General features: G+C 52.9%; 1 protein-coding gene across 3 annotated transcripts in view; it reads left to right on the forward strand.

Annotated features, from left to right (window-relative positions):
• GTF3C1 (general transcription factor IIIC subunit 1) overlaps positions 1–22373 on the forward strand; it is a 74679-nt gene that overhangs the window by 11919 nt on the left and 40387 nt on the right. For 2 of the 3 annotated variants that reach the window (XM_042921055.1, XM_042921054.1), the window contains exons 5-8: positions 1128–1224; positions 5540–5663; positions 20044–20211; positions 22011–22126. In XM_042921055.1, coding sequence (XP_042776989.1) covers positions 1128–1224; positions 5540–5663; positions 20044–20211; positions 22011–22126 — 505 coding nt within the window. Of the gene's footprint in view, positions 1–1127; positions 1225–5539; positions 5664–16132; positions 16941–20043; positions 20212–22010; positions 22127–22373 lie in introns of those variants that run through there. The other variant, XM_042921056.1, reaches the window with a different exon arrangement.

Consider the following 22373-nt stretch of genomic DNA (forward strand, 5'->3'; position numbering starts at 1 on the left):
TGCTTGATACACATGTAGGCAGACTGTTGACTAAGGATTTCCAGGAGTAATGATATCACTGCATTCCTGTCAAAATTCCAAATTTGTCGTCAAACCTATATTTTAGGAATCCTACTGGAGAGAGAATCATGCTTCTACAGTTTGCATTTTATTTATTTAGTCTTACTTTCCACTAGTTAAATACAGTATCACTAGACTCCTACCTGGTGTAGGCGGCAGCTGTGGGTGGAAGAGATTAACAGTGGACTAAGTCAAGATCTGTTTTTAAATCTTTGCCCCTTACTTGGGCAAAGGCACTTGACCTCTCTGAACCACGGTTTCTTCTCCTAGAAAATGGCCAAGACTCAGTGCTTGGTGTTAATTCACATGCAGTAAATATCTGTGCCTTCCTTTATCCTTCCATGTGTTGAGAGGCAGTGAAAGTGGAGAAGTGGGTGCAGACTCCGTATCCCATACATAAGCCCTCCGTGACCCTGAGCTTGTGACCAGTTAAAGTCAAGGTCACCTTCCCAGCTATGCCCTGCCGCCCAGCCTCCCCAGGCACACATAGTCGGGAGCCCTCCACTCTCTTTCATAGCTTCCTTGGTGGCCATTAGCTTGGAAGCAGTCATTTATGATTCTACACAATAAAAATGAGGTGGGGGGTGGGCTTGATCAGGCCAGTGAAGTCAGAGTAGAGGCCAGCCTTCAGAATCAAAGGCATCATGATACAGCGAACAGAGCGCTGGATGTGGGCAAGGACCTAGGTTCATGTCTTGAGTCTGAAGTTTAGAAAATCTGTTTCACTTCTTTATGAAATAATCCCCTCCTTCACCAAGCGATTTATATAGAAATACCTAAGGTCCTTCCTAAACTTGAGGCTATTATAAAAACGTAAGGCATTTTGAAGAATCCTTACGGCTGCGGCCCAAAGGTCTAGTTTGTACACGGCCACTACCTAGGTGCCCTTGGCCATGTGACCGAGCCACTCAGAGCCGGTCTCTGCCCCACCAAGTGCGCGTTGTGGGCTGGATGGTGGCCGAGACCGAAGATGAAGATTCTGTAGTTTGGGATGTGGTCACTGAAGGCTTGCGAGGCACTCTTTAGCAATAGGTTTGACCAGACAAGCTGTTTTGTGTTTCTCACAGGAGGAGCAAATATGACATCCTCATGGAGAAGCTCTCGGGTGTGCTGAGCACACGGAGTAACCAGATGGAGACCCTGGGCAGGCTGCGAGAAGAGCTGGTAAGTGCCCGGGGCCGCCTGTGCTCTGGGCCGGACTGAACTGTGCCACAGCCTGGACATCTTTGTTTAGTGTGCCTTGATGGTGGCTTGTAATCAGCCCTGTTCACAGACTTAACCGTCCTTAACCTGGAAGCGAGTGGGATCTTCCTTTGTTCCACAGAAGGAAAAAGTGCCCAGGCCTTCATCGAAGGCCTTCCTGCCCTAGGCTGGCTCCCGTTTTCCCCAGGGTTTGCTCGAGGCCCTGCGGTATAAGTTCGTGTGGAATGGTGGACCTGGGTACTTAGGGGTGCTTCTGTGAGCACGCTTCTAATTCCATCACACCGGTTTAATACTGAAATGATAGTGTGACGGCACGGGGAGAGAAGTGCTTACCCACCGGCCTAGTCTCTGGGCCCCGCAGTAGAGTTGGGGGGAGGAGGAAAGCACAGAGGGGGCATGTGGCCTCCAGGCTGATTAGAACGGTGTTCGGCGGAGCCAGCATTAGACGGGGGAGAGAAACAAATTGCCCTGCCAGTTAGACAGCGGAACTTAAACCTGAAGTTTAAAGGCAGCCTGTTTGGGTCATAGTGATTAGCCCACAAAGGACCGTGATTTGGAATCTGATTATCAACATCAGGGTTGGGGCGCCTGGGTGGCTCAGTAGGTTAAGCATCCGACTCTGGATTTTAGCTCGGGTCATGATCTCATGGTTCGTGGGATCGAGCCCCTTGTTGGGCTTCATGCTGAGCTTGGAGCCTGCTTGGGATTCTCTCTCCCTCTCTCTCTGCCCTTCCCTGTCCCTCAAAATAAATAAACATTAAAAAAACCAAAAAACAATAATCCTTGCTCCTTACCTCCTGCATTGGTGAGTGGAGCCCTCATCTCTGATTCCGTCATAGAGGGAAATGGGCCTCTTCTCTATGCTAGATCTCCTCTACGCCCGAGCCCCTCATTTGTTCATTTATTTATTTAGAGCTAGAGAGAGCACACGAGCAAGGAAGGGCAGAGGGAGAGAGAATCTTAAGCAGGTTCCATGCCCGACACAGAGCCCGATCTCCTACTCCCGACTGAGATCATGACCTGAGCAGAAATCAGGAGTCAGATGCTTAACCGACTGAGCCACACAGGCCCCCATGCTCAAGTCTCTTTGAGGCAGAGCTTAGGAACTGAGGCCTGGGGGTCAGATTTGGCCTATATGTTGTTAAAAGTACATTTGACCTGGCATTTTTTTTTTTTTTTAACTGAGATTTCACAGACAAATCTAAGTTCCCTGCTTCCTTTGACATATCAGAGGCTCCGTCAAGCCTGGGCCTGCAGTCTCTCCTGATGGCAGTCAGCTAGAGCCAGCTGTGTGCTGGCCAGCCACCCCTCCGCCCACCCCCCGCCGGCCCCTTCCTTCCTGCCACCTCTCAGACACCAGGCCCTTGTCATTTGTCATTACATGTGCACTGCTGTTTGTGGTAAGAAATATTTTTCGGTGTCTGAGTCTCCATGAAGAGTGGAAAATGAAAGAAAAATACATCTTTCTCTTGAGAGATCCTAGTAGAAATGAAGAAAATCCCTATTTAATAAACAAATCTCTGCCCACATTGTTCCTCATATTTCTTGTCCAGCAGACATCGGTGATTGAAACCCTCCGCCCTACTGGGTCACTCGGGCGTGCGGAGACCGGGCTAGTCGGGTCCCAGGTCAGCACTGCGGACTGTCTAAGTGATACGAATGGACTGTCACAGGATGCTGTTCTCTTATTTCTCCAGCAGATACTTTAGTGAATGTCTGCTTTGAGTCAGAACTGTGTCCTGTACTTCGATGACAAAAATTAGTGAGGATGACAGGTCTCCCACTGTCGTGGAGCAGTCTCACTGGAGAGGCAGACGTGCGAACACATGCTCAGGCTCGAAGGCGCCTCGCAAGGACGCGCTTGCTTCAGGGAGCTGGGAGAGGCTTTATAGAGCAAGTTGCAGCTGAGCTGGGCTGTGAAGAAGTGTTCCCAAAGTAGACAGACAAGAAATGGCATCTCGGGCACGGGAGGGTGGCTCCAGCAGGTTGTCAGAGGCGCAGTAACCGAGCCGTCGCCAGGCGGCAGTGTGCTCAGGCAGGAGGAACGGCAATGTGGCTGGAGCGCTAAGAAAGGTCTAGAGCACCGGGCTGGGGGGCTGGTCTGTGGCCTTCAGCCTCGTAAACCGCCGGTGGCAATTCAGAGACGGAGAAGTTACGAGGAGGGAAGAGTGTTTATAGGAAATGAACCTGGCAGAGGAAGAGAGATTGGAGGCGTGGGTGGCAAGGTGGATGCTGTTGACTCTGGCCGGGGGTGATGACCGCTAGAAGGGAGATGTTTTGGAGAGGAGCTAGCAGGGCGGAGTGAGCGCCTGAGGCCAGGACGTGGAGGTGAGTGAAAGGGAAGGAGTCTTGCTGTCCGGCTTGAGTAATGGCTCCTCACTGAAGCCGATGGGGCTGGAGGGCAGGCTCCCGAGAGCAGGGACCGGGGACCAGCGACCATGCCTGTTTGTTCACTGCTGAAGCCCCACCAGGCGGACGCTGCCTGGCCCATGGTAGGCGCTCAGTAAGTATTTGTGGAATGGGTGTCTGAATAAAGTAGGGAGTTCAGAAGGAGGAACACGTTTGCACGAGGACGAGGCGCATGACAAATTTGATGTTAGGATTTATTGAGTGTGACGGTCTTCTGGGACTTTGACTTAGTGACGTCTCATCGGCAGCCGGAAACAGGGTCAGAGGAAGCGGAGCAGGATTTGGTGAATAATTAGCCAACACGTGAGGTTGATGCCATGAATATGCATGCTGTCCTTTGGGGGGAATGGGAGAGGCTCACACGGCCTCTTTCCCTTGTTGCTGGGCAGATTGTGCGAGACCCTGATGGCAGACCCCCCGGAGGGCAGGACTCCCATCATCCTCTCCGCGCTTGGGATCGTCCAGGACGTAGGACCCTATGTTAGGGGCTGGGGTTTGATGGATGAGCTTCCGTAGGGTCTTTCCATGATGCCGAGGGCACAGCTAGATTAACAAGAGATCCCATTTACAAGCCGGTGGCTTCGGATGAGCCATATGTGAGTCATCTGTAATTCCTCGATAGCCGTATGTCCTCCTGCCCGAGGGCTGGGGCACTGGCTGCTCTGAGAGTTGATCACATATGTGGTGGCGGCAGCCCGCAGACATTTTGCTCCCTCTCTCTCCCCCAGAGAGTAAGAGGAAACCCGTAAGACTCCACTAAGGGCTCTTAGTGGTAAGTGCCTCCTGTCATTCAGCCCACGGCCTACAGCAGCCGGAACTGGCCTCATGACTCCAGGGGTGGCCAAGTCAATGCTCGTCGCAGCCAGGATGGATTTATGAACAAATGAAACAGGCCGGGTGTAAAAAATGTTTTTGCTCTCGGTATGGATTCAAGAAATATGTAATCCTCCTGGTAACTACTGTAGGAGAAGACGGCACATAACTGGTGACCTTCAACCCCAATGTACCAGAGGCTGATGGGGCCACCGTGCATGGGCCTGCCTGTCGCGGCTCCCTCTGACTGCTGCTCTGAGGAACCGCAGTCCAAGGATTTGTTGCTGGATTTTTTTTCTAGGAGAAGCTAGAACCTGCTTCGTATATATACATACATATGTGTGTGTGTATATATATATATATATATATATATATATATATATATATACGTACACATACACACATATATATGTTTATATACGTTTATATGATAAATATATATACACACAAACGTGCATATGTATGAAATCTCTCACTTTCCAATGTTGGCAAGTAAATCAGTTATTTTCAAAAACGTGCAGATGGGAAAGCATGGCCTGCACTGGAGGCTGCACATCAGCCACCCCTGCAGCTGGGGTCACGTAGGGTCATTATGGGCACGTTGCCTTGCAGAGCTGTGAGCGGTGGGGCGCACGTGATCATCCTCACGTTCTGGAAACTTCACTGATAGACTACAATTTTTTTTCTCCTGAATCTTTTTTTCTGTTTGTTCCATTGCCTGTGAGAGGTGTGTGTGTGTGTGTGTGTGTGTTAATGATACACTTCCTTGGTTAGAAAACCAAACCACTGAAAAAGTATACGGCGAAAAGCCTCCTGGCTCTGCTCCCATCTGCCTCACTCCTACCCCTGTGTATCCATTTATAGAATCATCTACACCTTCTTCTGTTCCCTTGACAGCATAGCTTGGAGTCTTTCCTCGTCAGCCCCTCCAGTGTTTCGTCGCGCAAGATAATCGGTTAACTCAGGTCCTGAGCCTGTGTTCATTCACATGACTTTAGCGGTCGCAAACGCCGTGCTCGTATCTGATAGCAGCTCTTAAATTGTGTGTTGGCAGGGGCTGTGCGAAAGGACGTTTAAGCGGCTGTACCAGTACATGCTGAATGCTGGCCTCGCGAAGGTGGTGTCTCTCCCCTTACAAGAGATTCACCCTGAGTGTGGACCTTGTAAGACAAAGAAAGGTAAAGAGTCTCGGCCTCTGTTCCCTTGGCTGCGCAGACGGCTTTCTCTTCTCCCCTCCAAGCTCCAGCCTTTCTGTGTCACTACGTTTGGCCTTGCGGTGGGAGGACTTCACGTATTTGGTCGAGTCTTCATTCCTCGGTGCCTGACTTAGGATCTCCTGTAGCAAAAGTGCTCAGGAAATGTTTGCCGGATGAAAGCAATCCTGAGGGCCCGCACCCATCTCCGTGTCGGTGTCCCTCCAACATCTCTGCTCCGTGGCGTCCAAAACCAAGTTCGTGTTTTCCTTCTCAGGCTAAGCCACTGTCCATTCCAGCATTTGCAAGTCCCTCAGCCGTGTCGCATGATCTCATTCTGTAGCCCTTGCGAGGTAGGTGGTAGGGTCACCTTTTAGGTGTAAGAAAATAAAACTTAAGAGGTGCTAGTAACTTACAAAAGGTTGAGCAATCGTAAGTGACAGATGGGGGATTCGAGCCTTCCCAGAGAGTTAAACTCAGGACAAGAGACCGTAAAACTTTAAAAACCTTCCTTAGTGCTTTATTTTTCTCTATCCTTGAGTTTTGCACCATGCTGCTCCTGACCGACCGAAGTCATTGAAAGAGCCGAGGGTCAGAGCTTTCAGTGAAAGATGATAGATGGAGCATACGCATGTATCCGCACTCTCCCCAAACTCCTCCCTAGTGACAACAAGGGATAGAAAAGGAATAAACCAGCAGGTGCAAAGAGGCTAGGGCAGGAATGACAGCACAGAGTCCACAGTATTCTGGTGCCCGAGGCAGACGAACGCGTGGTAACAGACTGAGCGGCCTGGGGAACCTGAATGCCTGTGTGTGGCAAGAGCCAAGGATTGATGCCTCCACACCCGAAATTAACTAAAGATGTGGAGATCCCAGGTACCCTTGAGCACAAGTTTGGATGGTGCCAGAGACGAGGGGGTCGGTTGGCAGCGTGTGCAAGAAGCCGCCGCTTCCCCAGGTCCCCTCCCTTACTTTGCATGGCCGGGGTAGAAGTCCTTTCCCACACAAGTCTGGGCTTATCTCAGGATGAGATGCATGAGAGCGTCTCTGGGCTCGCAGACCCAGCCGGGGACAGGGTGCCGTGCTGGCAATGGGACACAAAAAGGTGAGGGTCCTCTCCCTGCGGTCCCCCCATGTGGCTCCTGAACATTGGTGGCCAGACTTACCGTCCCCTAGGCCGGAGGCTGGAGGCTGCTTTCCTGCAGAGACCGACCTGTCCGAGAAACGTCCTCCAGATGCTGAAATTTAGGGGTATCCCAGCAACACAGCGGGCCCCTGCCTGCTCACCGTTCCTGGAACCCCACGCCATGACAGCCTCTCCCCTGCTCCTCCTCACCCTGCACGACATCCAGAACACAGGCTCCAGGCAGCAACTGAATACTTCCCTGAACATCTGAGAACTCTAACAGGAATGTAAGAGAGACAAATGGGGGAACTAGGAACAAAGTGAGGAGCAGAGGAAAGCCTGGAAGGACTTGCAGAGAGGAGGCGTCGCATCTGTGAAAACACAGCGAGAAGCTGTAAAGGGGGGACGGACGGAAGATAAAAAAGAGCTGTTGGAAATAGAAGAAATCCGCTTATCGCAGTGAAAGAGTTAGCGGGAGGGAAGGTGGTAAGATAAAGTTGAGAAGGATCTCAGAAACTCAAAAGAGGCGGGAAGTAGAGCTCAGTTGAAAACAAGATGCTAAGCCTCGAAGGTCCGACAGCCCGCACGACGGGCTCACAGTGGGGGAGACGGAATGTGGGCAGGGGAGGAGAGGGGAGGAGGTGATGAGAAATGACACAAGGGATTCTCCCAGATCTGCAGCACGGAGGTTCTAGAGCAAGAGACCTATCAGGTGCCTAGCGTGAAGAACATAACAGAAACCCACACCAACACCCACCATCCTGGAACTTGAGAAACCCCGAGCCAAAGAGCCTCCAGAGAGGAGACGTCAGACTTCCCGGGAGTCACCGAAGCTGGGCGGCCTTGGAGCAGTGCTTTCCTTCTGAAGGGAATGGACTTTCAGTCTGGAGTTCCTTTATTCAGCTTTTGCATCGATCCGCTGTGAAAATCAGGAATCTGAAACCGCTCGTCTCCCATGTTCCCTTTCAGGAAGCTGCAGGAGGATGCCCACCATCAAACAGCAGACTGAAACAAGAGGCGGGGAAAATGGGGTCCAGGGAGTGAGGAGACCAGGAGAAACATGGGAAGGTGGTGAAGGGAAGTCACCATGACCGGCACGAGGGCAGCCTGTCCCGGCAGGGGAGCAGGAGAAGGGGGCTCCAGGAGGGACGGAAGTCCACGCAAAGGATCAGTTGCCCGGTGGGTGTGAATGTGTTTAGAGAAGGTTGTATGTCGGCAGAGAGTCTGCGTGTGAATTAGGGACAGGTACGCAGAAAACCAAGCCATTGGGAAAAAATGAAGTTATTAATTCCAGGAAAACCAAAAGGTGAATGAGAAAAAAAGGTTGGGGCCTGTAAGCTTGACTTTGTGGGCAACCTATCAGTCACTGCCCACCCTAACTGGCTCCCTGTATCTGAGAAAAGTCTCAGATGGGGAGAGGAGATGGGAACACACCCATATTATCATCCAACAGGTGAATAAACCAGGGAAGGAGCCCCCAGGGGTGTAGGGGAAGCTCCTAGAGGGCACCTCCCCTTTGAGTCCCTTCAGTGCCGAGTGCACACGTGACTGGTTGAATGCCTGGCATCCCTCTTCTCGGGAACGGGTGGGCGGCATCAGCCTTCTCAGGAGGAAGAACACCGGGAAGTGCTGCTGGGTCCTGTGGCAGGGACAAAAGTCCCAGGCTTAAGTGCATTTGACTCGAAGTGGGATCACCTGAATGCTTAAAATAGTCATTGCCCGTGGGTCTGTTAATCTCTTTTTTTTTTTTTTTTTTTTTTTTAATTTTAGAGTGTAAGCGGGGGAGGGGCAGAGGAAGAGAATCTTTTTTTTTCTTTAATGTTTATTTATTTTGAGAGAAGGAGCATCCACACACATATATACACACGTGGGGGAGGGGCAGAGAGGAAGAGAGAGAATCCCATGCAGGCTCCATGCTGTCAGCACAGAGCCCAACATGGGGCTCGATCTCACAGACCACAAGATCATGACCTGAGCCAAAATCAAGAGCCTGACGCTTAACCGACTAAGCCACTCAGGTGCACCCCCTCTTTTTAATTTGAGAGAGAGACTGCATGTGAGTCAGGGGGAAAGGAGTAGAGGGAGAAAGGATCTTAAGCAGGCTCCAGGCTCAGCATGGAGCCTGACTCAGGGCTCAATCCCATGACCCTGGGATCATGACCTGAGCCTAAATCAAGAGTCAGATGCTCAACTGACTAAGCCACCCAGGCGCCCCAAGAGAGAGAGAATCTTTTTTTTTTAATTTATTTATTTTAATTATGAGAAAAAGAGAACACGAATAGGGGAGGGGCAGAGAGAGAGAATCTGGAGCAGGCTCATTGCCGTCAGCACTGAGCCCAACGTGGGGCTCGAACTCACAAACCATGAGATCGTGACCTGAGCTGAAATCAAGAGTCATATGCTCAACCAGCTGAGCCACCTAGGCGCCCCGAGAGAAAGAGAATCTTGAGGAGGCTCTATACTCAGCATGGAGCCCAACTCAGGGCCGAATCCCATGACCCTGGGATTATGATCTGAGCCAAAATCAAGGCTCAGACACTCAATGACTCAGCCATCTAAGCGCCCTTAATCATCTTTATTTCCTGATTTCTTGCAAAGAAGACATTAAAAATAAACAGACTGGATTGATTATATTTTTAAAGTAGAGAAACTAAGAAGGAAATGCCCTTAAATAACCTTTCTTGCTGGGCGGGCAGCCACGGAGCAAAGCTTCTCCCAGGCTTGAGGTCCCTGGAAATTCAAGCCAGCCGCTTGCAACTGAGACACCTGAGTGAACTTTGATGTAAGACAGCCCTGGGTCAGAATTCTTATTTTGTCACTTCCTGTTGGGGTGACTCTCAGCAAATTTTGACCTCTCTGTACCTCAGTTTCCTCAGCAGGGTTTTCTGGAGATAATAATACAACTTTCCAGAGTGTCATGGGGCTGCCCGAAAACCGTGCACACACAGCGGGGGCCACAGAATGGTAACGGCCACATGTAGCCATGTATTTTGCTTGGCTCACGGCATGTGTTTTCATTGGGTAGGTTACCAGTCTTTTAAAAATCAGAAATTGCACCTAAGGAGTCAGCCTTTCAACTTGCCTGCACAAATGAAATTAGGCAACGTGAAACTGCATTTCTTTAATAGTAAAGGGTCAGGCCCCATTCCCCAAGGACACCCCGCTTCCTGCTATGTAGCCCATAGCCAGCTTCACTCTGGTATGTCATCGACCTGACCCTTGAAGGTGTGTCTGTGGTTGGGGTTTTCTTGAGGCCTGGTGCTGGGACTAGAAGCTTCCGAGACTGGGTACTGATGGTAATGATGGCTTTGGCTCCTTCTGCAGGGTTAAGTGGGCAGGCACCTAAGACAATGACGATTGGAAATTTTAGATTGTCACCCACAACCACGGTGAGCCCATTCTGACTGTCCAGGGGGCTCATCTCTCCCCGGTGGGCTTGTCACCCACCTTCTGCTGCTCAGGCTTATCGACTGGGTTCTCCTGACTTCCTCTGTCACACTGTGATTTGGTTGTTTGCGTGACTTTTTTCCAAACTAAGTAGTGAGCTTCTTGAGAGCAGCCACCACACTCCTCACATCCCTTCTATCCTTGAGACCCGTGCAGGGTCTGCTTGGAACAGAGTAGGGCTAAGCAAATGCTTAGCAAATTTAATTTAATTAGGTAGCACTTCAGTTACTTTCCTGGGGCAGGAGACAAGGGATGAAGGCACAGTTCTAGTCTTTTTTGCCTTGTGCGTCATCCCACTTTGCAGAATTAATATAAACCTTCCCTCTAAGGCATGAGGGAGCAGACAAGACTTAATAAGTAAAGATGATGGATTACTTCGTGTAAATTTACAGGTGTGCTTGGATATATACGAGTTGTTTCTAAAAGCTGTAAATAGTTTGGGTTTCACATATTTCAAATACATTACAGTAAGCTGCAGTGATCTGCTTTGCAGAAAGGCGGGGTGGGGTGGGGGGGAGTCTGGGTAATGAAAACAGTCACCCTGAACTGATCTGTTTTGCAAATTTGGATTATAGTCTTCAAGAGTGGACTAGTCAGACTGTATTTATTCAGTTGGGCTGAGAACAAAAGGGAAGAGAAAGAGAAGTTAATGGCGTGATCCTTCATAAAATAATGGCAACTGGAAGCAGTTGACAGAAGTCGTGCCCCCCCGCCCCCCCCCCCCCCCAGGGCTAATGATGGAGGCGGTGAGTCAGCGGGTTTTCCAGGTTGGGTGACGAGGCAGGTCCAGCATTGAAGAGGATGGGGGAGGGGCCCTAGCATCTGTATCACCCTGTTCGTGATGTAGCCTCTTCCCATAGCTATTAACCCAGGGCCCTTAAAAAATAAGGAACAAGTTCAACAAGACAGCAGGACACGAGATCAATATACAAAAATCAGTTGTATTTCCATTCATTGATAACAGGCACCCCAAAAATGAAATCAAGAAAGCAGTCCTCCCATTAGCATCAAAAAGAATAAAATACTTGGGAATACATTCAAGCAAAACAAGCGTAAAAACATATACTCTGAGAATGACAAAACATTGTTGACCGAAATTTCCGATCTAAGCCAGAGGGAAAACCTCCCTTGTTCACGGATCCGGAGAGGTAGCCTAGTTCAGATGGCTGCACTCCCCGAATGAGCAGAACCCCAGCTGACCTATGTGCAAACATTGGCGAGCCAATCCAGAGTTCATCTGGAATTGCAAGGTGCCCAGAAAGTTAATCCTGGGAAACAAGAATCCAACACAAAGCAACAATAATCAAGCCAACACGGTACCGGCACAAAGAGACCACGGAGTAGAGCCGACAGTCCGGAGGTACACCTACACATCGATGGTCGGCTGATGTTCAACAAGGGCTGCAAGACCATTCAATGGAGAGAGAAGCCATTCACAAGAGGCCATTACAGCGTGATTCCATTTGGGTGAAAGTTCAGGACAGGGAATCCGGAAGGAGATTAATAAGTGCTTAGGGCTACGGGGTGGCCACACAGGGGTGCCAGCGGCTACAAGGTCTGAGGCAGTGAGGACGTTCTCAGACGGCCTGGTGACAGGTTGACAGGTGCACGTACCTGGGAATACACGACATCACCATCGACTTGCACGCTTCGCACGGTGAATGGAGTGGAATAGGAATTGTAGCTCAATAAAGCTGTTAAAAATTAAAGTAAAACCAGCAAACACTTGTAACAGGGTACAGCAAGCTTAAGATCATTCAAATGGCACAAGGCGACATTTAAAAAGTTCTAGTAGGATTCAGGTATACGAGCTAAGAAAAAAGAGAAATGAGCCATATCAAGAAGGATTAACACACAATAAAATAAAGGTTTAAAAGAGTTTTGGAACCAGGAGAGTAGAATTAAAAAGAACGAAGATCAGAAACACAGAAAGGATAAAAGGTGAGCATAAACATGAAAAGAATAGAAGAAGGTTGTCAGGGCCGAGTTTAAAGCCTAGCAAATTAGTGGTGCTGGGGGAAAACCAGTTAAATCGGTTAAAAATAGCAAGATCTCTTTAAGTTAAAAGTGACAAAGTTGATCCAAGGATGCTAGCTAAAAAATGAAGGGTAATTACTCTCAGTAATATTTCTCGTAAATGAAAGAAACAGACACTTTATGGCAAAAGCGATTAAAGGCAAGAACCTCAAAGAGTAGAAGGAGTAAAACACCCTAGTGGCATAATTCCAGGCCGCGTTCCTGCTGTCCAGGAGGGAACTTGTACTGAAGCCTGCTGACCGTGAGGGAATGTTCCGTCAACCTCCCTGAGCAGGAAAACGTGCCTGTCCAGGCTGTGCTAGGGGAGGGGGAGGCTGGTGGCAAGTGGAAGGGGAGTGGGGCAGGGGGAGAATTCTGGAGAATCGGACTGGGGCAGATGGCAGTCGATGTGCCAGAGATATGGGGAGGGCCTGGCCAGGTTCTTTGGGCTTGCAAGAGCCCAGAGGCCAGTGCAAGGACTTGTGAGCTCGAGACTGGCCGCACGGGTGACCAGCTGGCCACAGGTTGGCGAGGGGCCAGTAAAGTGACTGCGATGTGTCTGCTGAGCACCTGGCTCAGAGCCCTCAAGAAAAGTGCACGGTTTACCCCAGCCCTTTCCATCTGTGGGTCTCTAAGAACTTTGGGGGCCTAACCGAGTCCATCACTAACTCAGCCCAAGGGCTTGGGAGGTGGTCCCTACCCTGGGTATTTAATGGTGGCTCTGGAACTCTCTCAACCGAGGACATTTCTACAGTGTCCTGAAGTTCGTGAGCCCTCTGTATGCATGTATGTGATTGTCCGTGCCCTTGTTACCTTGTGCAGTTAGCAAGGGAAACCTTAGATCCTGTGGGCTTATCTCAGGGCGTGAAAAAGAAGGCACCAGGGGAGATTCTGCCGTTTTGTAATCCCATCCTGTTAGTCTTGGAGCCAGGAGAGAGATGGGAAAGCCATCCAGATAACATGTCAGGCTCTATGCCAAGTGTTCGTGCTGTGTTCTGATCCTTTTGGCCACCCCATCGTGCGGGTGCCCTCTTCTTTTTCTTCCCTTCACTGATCAGAAAACCAGAGCGCAGATCCCTTGCCTCAGGTCCTAGAGCTAGGTTCTGTGGGGGGGTTGAGCACAGAAGGTGCGAGTCTGTCACCAGGGCCCTCTGCTGCCTCCCTGACAGATGACAGGGGTGACCGGATGGGCAGTAGAAGCTGGCAGGCAGGGGCGGGGCTGAAGGTGGGGCCAGCCGAGGACAGCTGTCCCAAGGGCAGGAGAGTCGGGAGATGTGGACTACCCCTGCGGACCATCTTCTCTCCAGTCTGTCTTCCACATCCACCGTGGAAATAACTTCGAGTCACGCCTACGGAATAAAAGCAAATATGCATAGAAAGTGAAAACTACAATATCCATCGCTTGGCCTGGAAACCTTTTGCAGTCGGTCTTCCCCTTCAGTCCCGCCCTCCCACCACCCCTGCCCGCCTCGGTGCCTCTGCCCGTGCCTTCCTCCCGCCTCGACAACTGCGTATCCTCTAGCGTCCCGCTTTGGGGCCACCCTCGGTACCTCCTCCCCCCACGCCGCCTGGCCCCACATGCCTCCCCGCTCACCAGCATCGTGCATGCGGGCCGTAGAGCCCTGCCTCATAGCTTCTTTCTCTGTAGTCACTGAGCACTTAGCGTGTTTAGGAGTGAAGCTGAACACCTTACCTGCATTTACTCCTGTAGTCCTCAGCAGGTTAGTCTAGACATGCCATTAGAAGTGTGCCCATTTTATAGATGAGGAGCCGGAGGCTCAGAGAGGTTAGCAGATTGCCCAGGGAGAATCAGTCAGAACTGAAATCCGGGCTCGTGTTGAAACCTCAGCAGACGGCCCACCTGCGCTCTCCAGCCTCTGTCTCAGACGCCACCCTCTGCGGGCAGGAACCCTGCAGTCTTCGTCCTCATGTGTTCTGGGCCCAACGCACAGCAGATGCCTGAAATTGAATTCGAGCCCCCAGGCGATCTCCTGGTATTTTCGGCCCGGGTGACGGGCTATGACCCTTGGTCCTCAGAAGCTGTGTTTTTCTAAGGTTGCTGTAGTGGTAACAGTAAGAAAAGCGGGAGCAAGTGCCGCCTACGTGTGTGCCCGGCGCGGTCCTGGGGAGGAAGATCCTGTTCCTGTCCCCATTTACTAGGGAACGGCCCGAGGCACAGACTGGCCTTCTCCCTTCACCATGGTTATCCAGCTGGTGAGTGGCAGAGGCAGGTTCTCACCAGAGGGAGACTCCAGAGCCCGTGTTTCTAACCCATCCCATCACCCTGGCGTGTGGGCAGCAGCACCCCCCTCTGCCACTGAGTGCAGTCCCGGACTCTTTGTGTCCCCTGGGCGTGCTTCTCATTTCAGTGTCTGGACTACCTGAATGACTCCCGAGCACTGACCAGCCTAGGCCCGTCCAGGGGTGGGTGCGTGCGTGTGCGTGCGTGGGTGGTGAGACAGGAGCAAAGCACTGAATTTGCATAACCTCCCCCTGGCTTACCAGTAGGACTGTCCCTTCACTGGTGACTCTTCCAGAGCACGTCTGTCCTGGTGCTCGTTCGTTCCCATCTTGCTCTTGCTTTCTCCCAGGTTAACCACTTGGGGAGCAGCACTCTGCCCCGTGGCCAGGTGAGATCTTCCCCGGGGGTGTGAGAAACACAGGCTGTTGGTTCCACTTCGTAGCAGCTTGGGGCTTTCCTTTACAGTGAGCGGTGTTTTCTGATAGAAGTTGGAAGTTCTAGCCCAGCCGGGTTGCCTAGTGTGGAAAAAAGGCCACATTCTAGGTCCAAGACGTCCAGTTGGGTCCCTTGACCCCTCTGAGCCTCAGTTTCCTTTTTCATGGGATGGTAGTGGTTACTTGCAGAATCCACACGACGATTCAGATAGCATCTGAAACCACCTCCCGCAGTGCCTGATGCATCCCGGATGCTCAGTAAGGATTCCTCCCTCCCGCCTTCTTTTCTGGGTCTTCAGAATGTCTAATAAGTGAAGCCATTCTTTCTTCATGCCAAGGCAAGCCCATCTGGGTCTTTGACACAAAAGAACGGTGTGATTGGTTTGTGTTGAACTGCTGACATTGGTGCACGCTGTGTCTTTAAGATGCCTGAAACTCCTCATGCTTGACTGCGTGTGCAGTGATCTGGCTGGCTCTCTCTCTCTCCTGCCTTCCGTTCCCGGGAAGTAAGCCCCGCACCCAGGGATCGGCGGTTGCCATTAACAGACCCGTGACTTCTCCGCTATAGTGTCTAGTCACTGAGGCGGCCGCTCAGATGGCGTGACGGGCGCTACTCACGCTGTGTGCGTGTGCTGACCGGGGTCTCACTCTGGCCCCTTCTGTGGCTTCTGCTGGCTTACAGTCTGGAACAGACTCCTGAGAATTTGCCTTAAAAATAGGCAAATAAGAGCTGAAGGGACTTCAATACTAAAAATTGACATTTTGAGGCTGTTTAAACTCCAGAGCTATGGGAAAGGTGTATGAGGCTGCTGCAGTCACGAGCCACAGACCACACCGTGTGGCATCCTTCACCTGCCTTATCTCTTGCAATTCTCCCCACCACCCCCTGAGGCTAGACGTTCTCCTTAGCCTTAGTTTCCAGGCAAGTCCGTTGAAGCTGAGGGAAGTCAACCGGTTTGCTCAGGTTTGCACACCGGCTCTGGAAGAAGAGTCCAGATTCTTTTCTTTTTTTTCCTTTTTAATGTTTATTGATTTTTGAGAGAGAGACAGAGTGCAAGTGGGGAAGGGGCAGGGAGAGAGGGAGACACGGAATCGGAAGCAGGCTCCAGGCCCTGAGCTGTCGGCACAGAGCCCGACACGGGGCTTGAACTCGTGAACTGCCAAGATCGTGACCTGAGCCAAAGTTGGACGCTCAAACAACTGAGCCACCCAGGCGCGCCAAGAGTCCAGATCCTTAACCACCATGCACGCTACCTGTCTAACACGAAATTTTCCAAAGTAAGGGTACATTTGACACAGCATGGGGAAATGGACGTGTTTCTGCGATCAGTGTTTTGAGAAAGACCAGAGACAGACAGCTTGGGGTTTGCTTGTCTGATGGCTCCAGAAGAAAGTCCGTGCAGTTGGGCTTCATGGCAGAGAAATGAGCTGTGCTTTGTGGGTTAGGTAGAGCTGCAGACCCCGTGGCCCGAAACCTCACCGGCAGCCATGTGCACGTGTCACGCCTGGCCTTCCAGAAGCACGCTGGGCCCCGTCTGAGATGCTCGAGCCGCCCCACCACTCAGGGTGTGCCGGAGACCCTCCCTGTATCATGGGGCTCACGGGGACCGGCAGCCTCGGCTTGTCATGAATTCATAACAGCCGTGACACAGGACTGGCCCTCAGCACGGGCTGGCTGGCCGTAGGATGACTGCTGTGTTCCGGCCTCTGCACAGACGTCCTCCCCAGTCATCCTTATACCAACACGTGATGTACAGAACGCCAGCCTCTCATTTTGCTGAGCTTCACACGAAGAGCTACACTAAGTCCTTCCTCCCAAGTCCCGGACACGGGAGGTTGTAGGGCTGAGACGGGCCCACGGCTGCCCGACCCGGGAGCCCAGGTTCGCCCCGATGCTCCTCTGAAGGTCCGGCCGCCCTGGCTGGCAGCGGAGACGTCAGCGGGGCCGTTTGGACCAGGCCATGACGGGACGGACATCAAGTGGCGTAGAAGCAGAGGTGAGCACGGGTGGCGACTTGATGCCGTGAGGAGCGGAGGCTGGGAAGGCTGAGCGGGGTTTTCCCTCTTCCCCCTTCACCCTTGGAGAGCTGTCCTTCGTGGTGTTGTTTTAAAAAGAAAAAAAAAAAAAAAAACAAACCTTAAAAATGTTGAGCGTGGCACCCAACGCAGGGCTTGAACTCGCCACCCCGAGATCAAGACCGGGGCTGAGATCAAGGAGTCGGGTGCTTCAGCGACCGAGCCACCCGGCCACCCTCCTCCTTCACCCTTTGGGTTCCCCGAGTGCGTACTAGTGTTTCTCCTCCTCCACTTGCGCCGATGTCCAGCGCTGCTCTGTGCGTCTTTTCTTGGCCGATTAACCTCGTGAGGAAGTTAGAACCGGATGGAAGGAATAACGCCAGGCTGTTGCTGAGACGTGCTGGCCTGCCCGAGTGCCGCATTGGACCGTCGGTCCCGCAGAGGCCAGCGTCCCTGGCCCCGGGTCACCCGCCGTTCTTGGTCACGTGGGTGTCTTTGAATTAGGGGCCGTATGTTGCCCAAGGTTTGGGCCCTGGGCTCGGAAGGCAGACTGTCTGATAAATCCCGGTTCCTCCCTTGCTAAGGGGTGGGAGTTTGGGCGAATGCCTTAGCTCCAGCTGTTCTCAAGTGTGAAACAGAATGGTAGCAGCCACCTCCCACGGCCGTGATGAGGGCCAGCTCGTGTGACACGTGGAGAGCTTGTGTTGGCGTCTGAGGAACGGGAGCAGCTTTATCGGGAGCAGCAGGTCACTCTTTGGGCACCGTCTGAGGGGCGAGGTGGGGGTTGAGGGGGCTGGGAGGGGGCTTGGGGAGAGGTCGGGGGGAGGACCCAGTGGGGAGTGACTCCGTGGTTGGTGGGCTGGCCACAGGTGCCTCCATCTGCGGCCGCGAGAAAGAAACCCGCACGGAGCACCCAGTTCTGGTCACCTGAGCCTTGAAATAATTTTCAGCCATGCACATGGGCGCAAGGGTCCCCCTCGTCGCGGTGGCTCCCCTCCTGGTTGTTTTAGGCTCCTGGGAGGGAGAAGTGGAGGGGGAGGGCAGGGCAGGCACCCCGAGCCATGGGCAAAGCTGTGGGCAACAGGAGAACCTCGGAGGGCCTGGCAGGTGCGGAGGAAGCCGAGGCTTAAGGAAGCCAGTGCTGTGATGTCATGTTTCTTCTGTTGAAAAGTCATGAACGGGGGATTTTCTGTCACTGTGAGGAGTGCAGGCCAATTAGCACGAGGCTAATGCCTGAGGACTTACCAGGCTGCCCTCACTTCTGTGTCCATTTGCCCCAGGCCTGCCCACCCCCCCATGAGGTTCTGGTGGGTCCGCCATGGCAGACCCTCCTCTGAGGGTAAATCTGATGAGTTCAGGGCCCTGAGACGCACTACTGTTTGTGAAGGACACCTGTGGGCCACGTGCTGTGTCCCCCCCATGATAATCCCCTGCCCCAGCTGGGGTGGTCGTACCTGACCTTGCTCCGAGGTCAGTCTGCAGTGCTCGGTGTGGGCATGCCACACCCCGCAGGAAGGCCCTCAGGGCCCGCAGCTCCCGCACAAGAGGCGCTGGGTGGCAGAGGCCAGCTTTATTGTCGCCCCTCCTTGCCCCGGTACCCAGGATTGTGCTCCTCGGCCCAGTGGAGAGACCATCTGTATCCCTGATGTGATAACTACTGCAGATTTGGTGACTGAAGACAGCATTTTCTTTATTATTTTAGTTTTTACTTCTATTTATTATTATTATTTTATAATTCTGGAGGTCTGAAATGGGTGTCCTTGGGCCACAGTCGTGATGTTGGCAGGGCTTTGTTCCTTCCAGAGGCTCTAGGCGAGAATCCATTTCCCGTGGCCATTTCCAGTTTCTGGAGGCCCCGTGCATTCCTTGGCCTCGCGCTCCCTTCCTCCGTCTTCAAAGCCAGCAGCCTAGCATCCCCCAGTCTCTCACTCTGATCCTTCTGCCTGTCTCTTTAAGGACTCTGTGACACGGGACCCGCCCAGATTCTCCAGTATAAGCAGCTAACTGCGACCCCTGCAGCAAAAAGCCTTAATTCAGTCACACCTGCAAGTCCCTTTTGCCACAGAAGGGAACATATTCACAGGTTCCGGGTGTCAGGGCGTGGACATCCTCAAGGGGCCCTTATTCTGCCTCCACACTCCTGTGTCACAGGACGTCTTAGTGCTGGATCGTTTCTTCTGCTTTGGAGGCCTGTGACCCCTGAGTAACCTTGCACCTGTCGTTTACAAGCTCTGGGGAGCTTGGGCAAGTCGTGTAATCCTCTGAACCTCGGTTTCTCCATCTGTAAAATGCCTCCCAGGATTGTCAGGATCGAATGAGTGAGTTTGCACTAGCAAAGTGTTAAGATGTTGTTGCTTCTCCCTGTACCTGTGTCTCGGTCCAGCCGTAGGCAACACTTGTTACGTCGTGCTTCTGGGGTGGCATCCAGGCGCACTGTGGTTGCGTGAGGGCAGGCGCTAGTGCACAGAGTGGTGGCTTGTCCGTGTGCTGCCACTTAGCCCCTCATCACTGTTTCTGTCACTCAGAAAAGCTAGCTCTAACGAGTGCTGTGTGGACCTCTTCGTCCCGGCAGCTCTCGCCTCTTTCTATTTTCTTGGAATAAATTCCCACTCTTGGAGCAGTGTTCTCAGAGGCTGCTAGGACCCGTTTACGTGGCTGCCACACCTTACTGGCTGTGGGTGTCCACTTTAAAAGGGAAAAAAAAACAGCTTTCATTCTTGAAGCAATACGGCTTGTGTGCCAGGCACCGTGCTGGACAGGCAGGCCCGCTTCCTCTTGTCACAGAGCAAACGCGACCAGGAGAGGGCTGCTACTGTTTCTTTAACAGCCTGACACAGGGCCTCATTATCCCCCTCATTTGCATGTCTTTGTTTCCTAATTATATTGAAAACAGAAAGCGGTTTTATGGAGGAAACTTTCAGGTCTCGTGCCCCAGGATGTGCGGTTTCAAATGTTCCCAACTCGATGCTACATACAGGCTTTCTTGGGTCTCTGTCCCAGCGGGGCCCCCCCACCCCCACCCCCACCCCCGTCCCCAGCAGTGTTGTGCTCACTGCTGGAAAACATGCCACGTTGTGTTCCTAGGGACGGACGTCATGGTGCGCTGCCTCAGGCTGCTCAAGGAATTTAAACGGAAGGTCGAGGACGACCACGACCAGGACGACGATGAGGACGAGGAGGTCATCTCCAAGGGAGTACCCCCGGTGGACATCGTGTACGAGCGGGACATGCTCACGCAGACCTACGAGCTCAGTAAGTCCCGTTCCCATGCCTGCTTGCGTGCGGCTCGAACCCCGGGAGTCGAGGGGTGTGTTGCCCACGTGTTGAGAGAGGGCTGTGCTGTGGAGCGTGTGAAGCGGCAGGGAGTCCTGGGGCTCCCGTGAAGGGTTAGGCTTTGGGTCCGATTGGAGCGTGAATCGTTGCTGTGTAGAGCATCGGCAAGGTCTCTGAGCCTCAGTTCCCACATCTGTAAAATGGGGATGGCGGTCACCGTAGCACGTGAATGAGGAGCAGAATTAGAACGCCGGCGTCGGGCCTGCTATGTGGGAAGCGCTCAGGAAATGAGCAAAGATTTGAGGGCTACCTGCCATGTTCTCAAATTGGTCTGAGTTGCTGCAGCCTGGTGGCACCTCCCCCCCACTCCTCACCCTTTCCCTGGACCCCCTAGAATCCACGGAAGACAGTGGTCACCCAGAGCCGTAGACGGTGTGGCCGCACGTCCCGTGGGGAGGACAGAGGAGAAGGTGCGGTGGCCACGGGACCAGCAGCTCATACGAAGCCATGTTGGCGAATCGGCACGGCCTTTTCGAGGGGCCTTTTGGTCGTTTTTATCAACTCTTAATATCACTCTGAATGGGTTCCTCTGAACACGGTTTGGGAAAAGCTGCCCTTAACCCTTCTGTGGCTTCTTTGAGCATGTTAGTAGCTCAACATGGGAACGCATCTTAGCCCCCTCTTTCCTGATGTTTATTTTCATGCACACACAACACAGCAAGAGCACCGTTATCCAGATGGCTTGTACCTGGCAGCGTGAGCTATGCGATGCAGCAGGAAATAGAGGGGCGCTGTTTCTGAACAGAGTTTTCCCACAAAGCCTGCCCTGTGGTTTGTGCACTTCGCTGGGGGAGGGGGGTTCCCTGCCGCCACCCCCACCCCCCCCCACCCCCCCCGCCTCCCAGGCTCCATCCTGGGATTTCCAGTCCAGAGCCGTTGGGTAGATTTATTTTTTATTTTTGTATTTCCTATGTATGTATGTATGTATGTATGTATGAGAGCATGAGCAAGGGAGAGGGGCAGAGGGAGGGGAGAGAGAGAGAGAAAGAGAGAGAGGGACCCAAGCAGGCTCCAGACTCAGCCCAGAGCCCGATGCAGGGCTCAATCCCACGACCAGAGCCAAAAGCAAGAGTGAGACTCTCAACCGCCTGAGCCACACAGGCGCCCCCATTGAGTACACTTAAAAGGGCTTCTTAGAGGCAGCGACGGTCACAGCACCGAGCGGTGACAGCATGTAGCAGGGCAGGAGCTGGCCAACTAGAGGGGGCAGAGAGTGCAGCCCGGTTGTCTGCTGTCGCGTGCTGCAGGGCCCAACAGCGTCACCCCCTCCCTGGCCTGCTGGCGGGCGGCTGTCACGGACGGCACAGTGATCGGTATTCCTCGTGCCTCTGAGTCGCAGTCTGCGTCTGCCGAGAAAGCCAGGGAGATGAAACAAGTTCTTAATTAAAAACCATTTTTTGAAAAAGGATCTTTTTCATTTGTCTGGAGAAGCTCCCCGCTGCCGGGCACAAGCGGGAACTGCCGGGGCTGAGGACGTCCGCGGCGGGCCACTGGCCACGTGCTGTCCTAACGCGGGGGAGCCCGGTGGCGCTGAAAAGTTAGCTGCCGGAAGTGGCTGGCGCTCAGAGGTGCCGGGGAGGCGAGGTCGAGAGGAGACCCGGGGTCTATTCTGCCCGTGGGCTCTGCCGCGCCGACCGCTCTGTGCTGAACTGGGGCGGTGGGAGCGGACTGGCCTCGGGCGCGAGGCTGCGCTTCACACGTCCTGTCCTTCCCTGCAGTTGAGCGCAGAGGCACGAAAGGAATTTCCCAAGCTGAAATCCGAGCGGCTATGAACGTGGGAAAGCTGGAGGCGAGAATGCTGTGTCGTCTTCTTCAGAGATTTAAGGTTGTCAAGGTAACATCGTGAGCCCTCCGCACACTTCATTGTCTTCGGGCGTGCGCACGGTGTGACAGTGAGGGGCCGACTCAGCCGGGCCGAGGATGCGTCGCCTGCGTCTCTGCCACCAGGGGCCGCCCCGGGGGCGTGGCGTGTCTCCCAACCCCCTGACTTGGTTTCTGTTGGCTTTCACTTGTTAAAAACCGGGTGAACCTTCAGCACTGATAAGTCAGTAGATGATGTGACCGCGGGGGGAGCACAGCCG

The sequence above is a fragment of the Panthera leo genome, chromosome E3 (genome assembly GCF_018350215.1).
Source record: "Panthera leo isolate Ple1 chromosome E3, P.leo_Ple1_pat1.1, whole genome shotgun sequence".
Taxonomy (NCBI): domain Eukaryota; kingdom Metazoa; phylum Chordata; class Mammalia; order Carnivora; family Felidae; genus Panthera; species Panthera leo.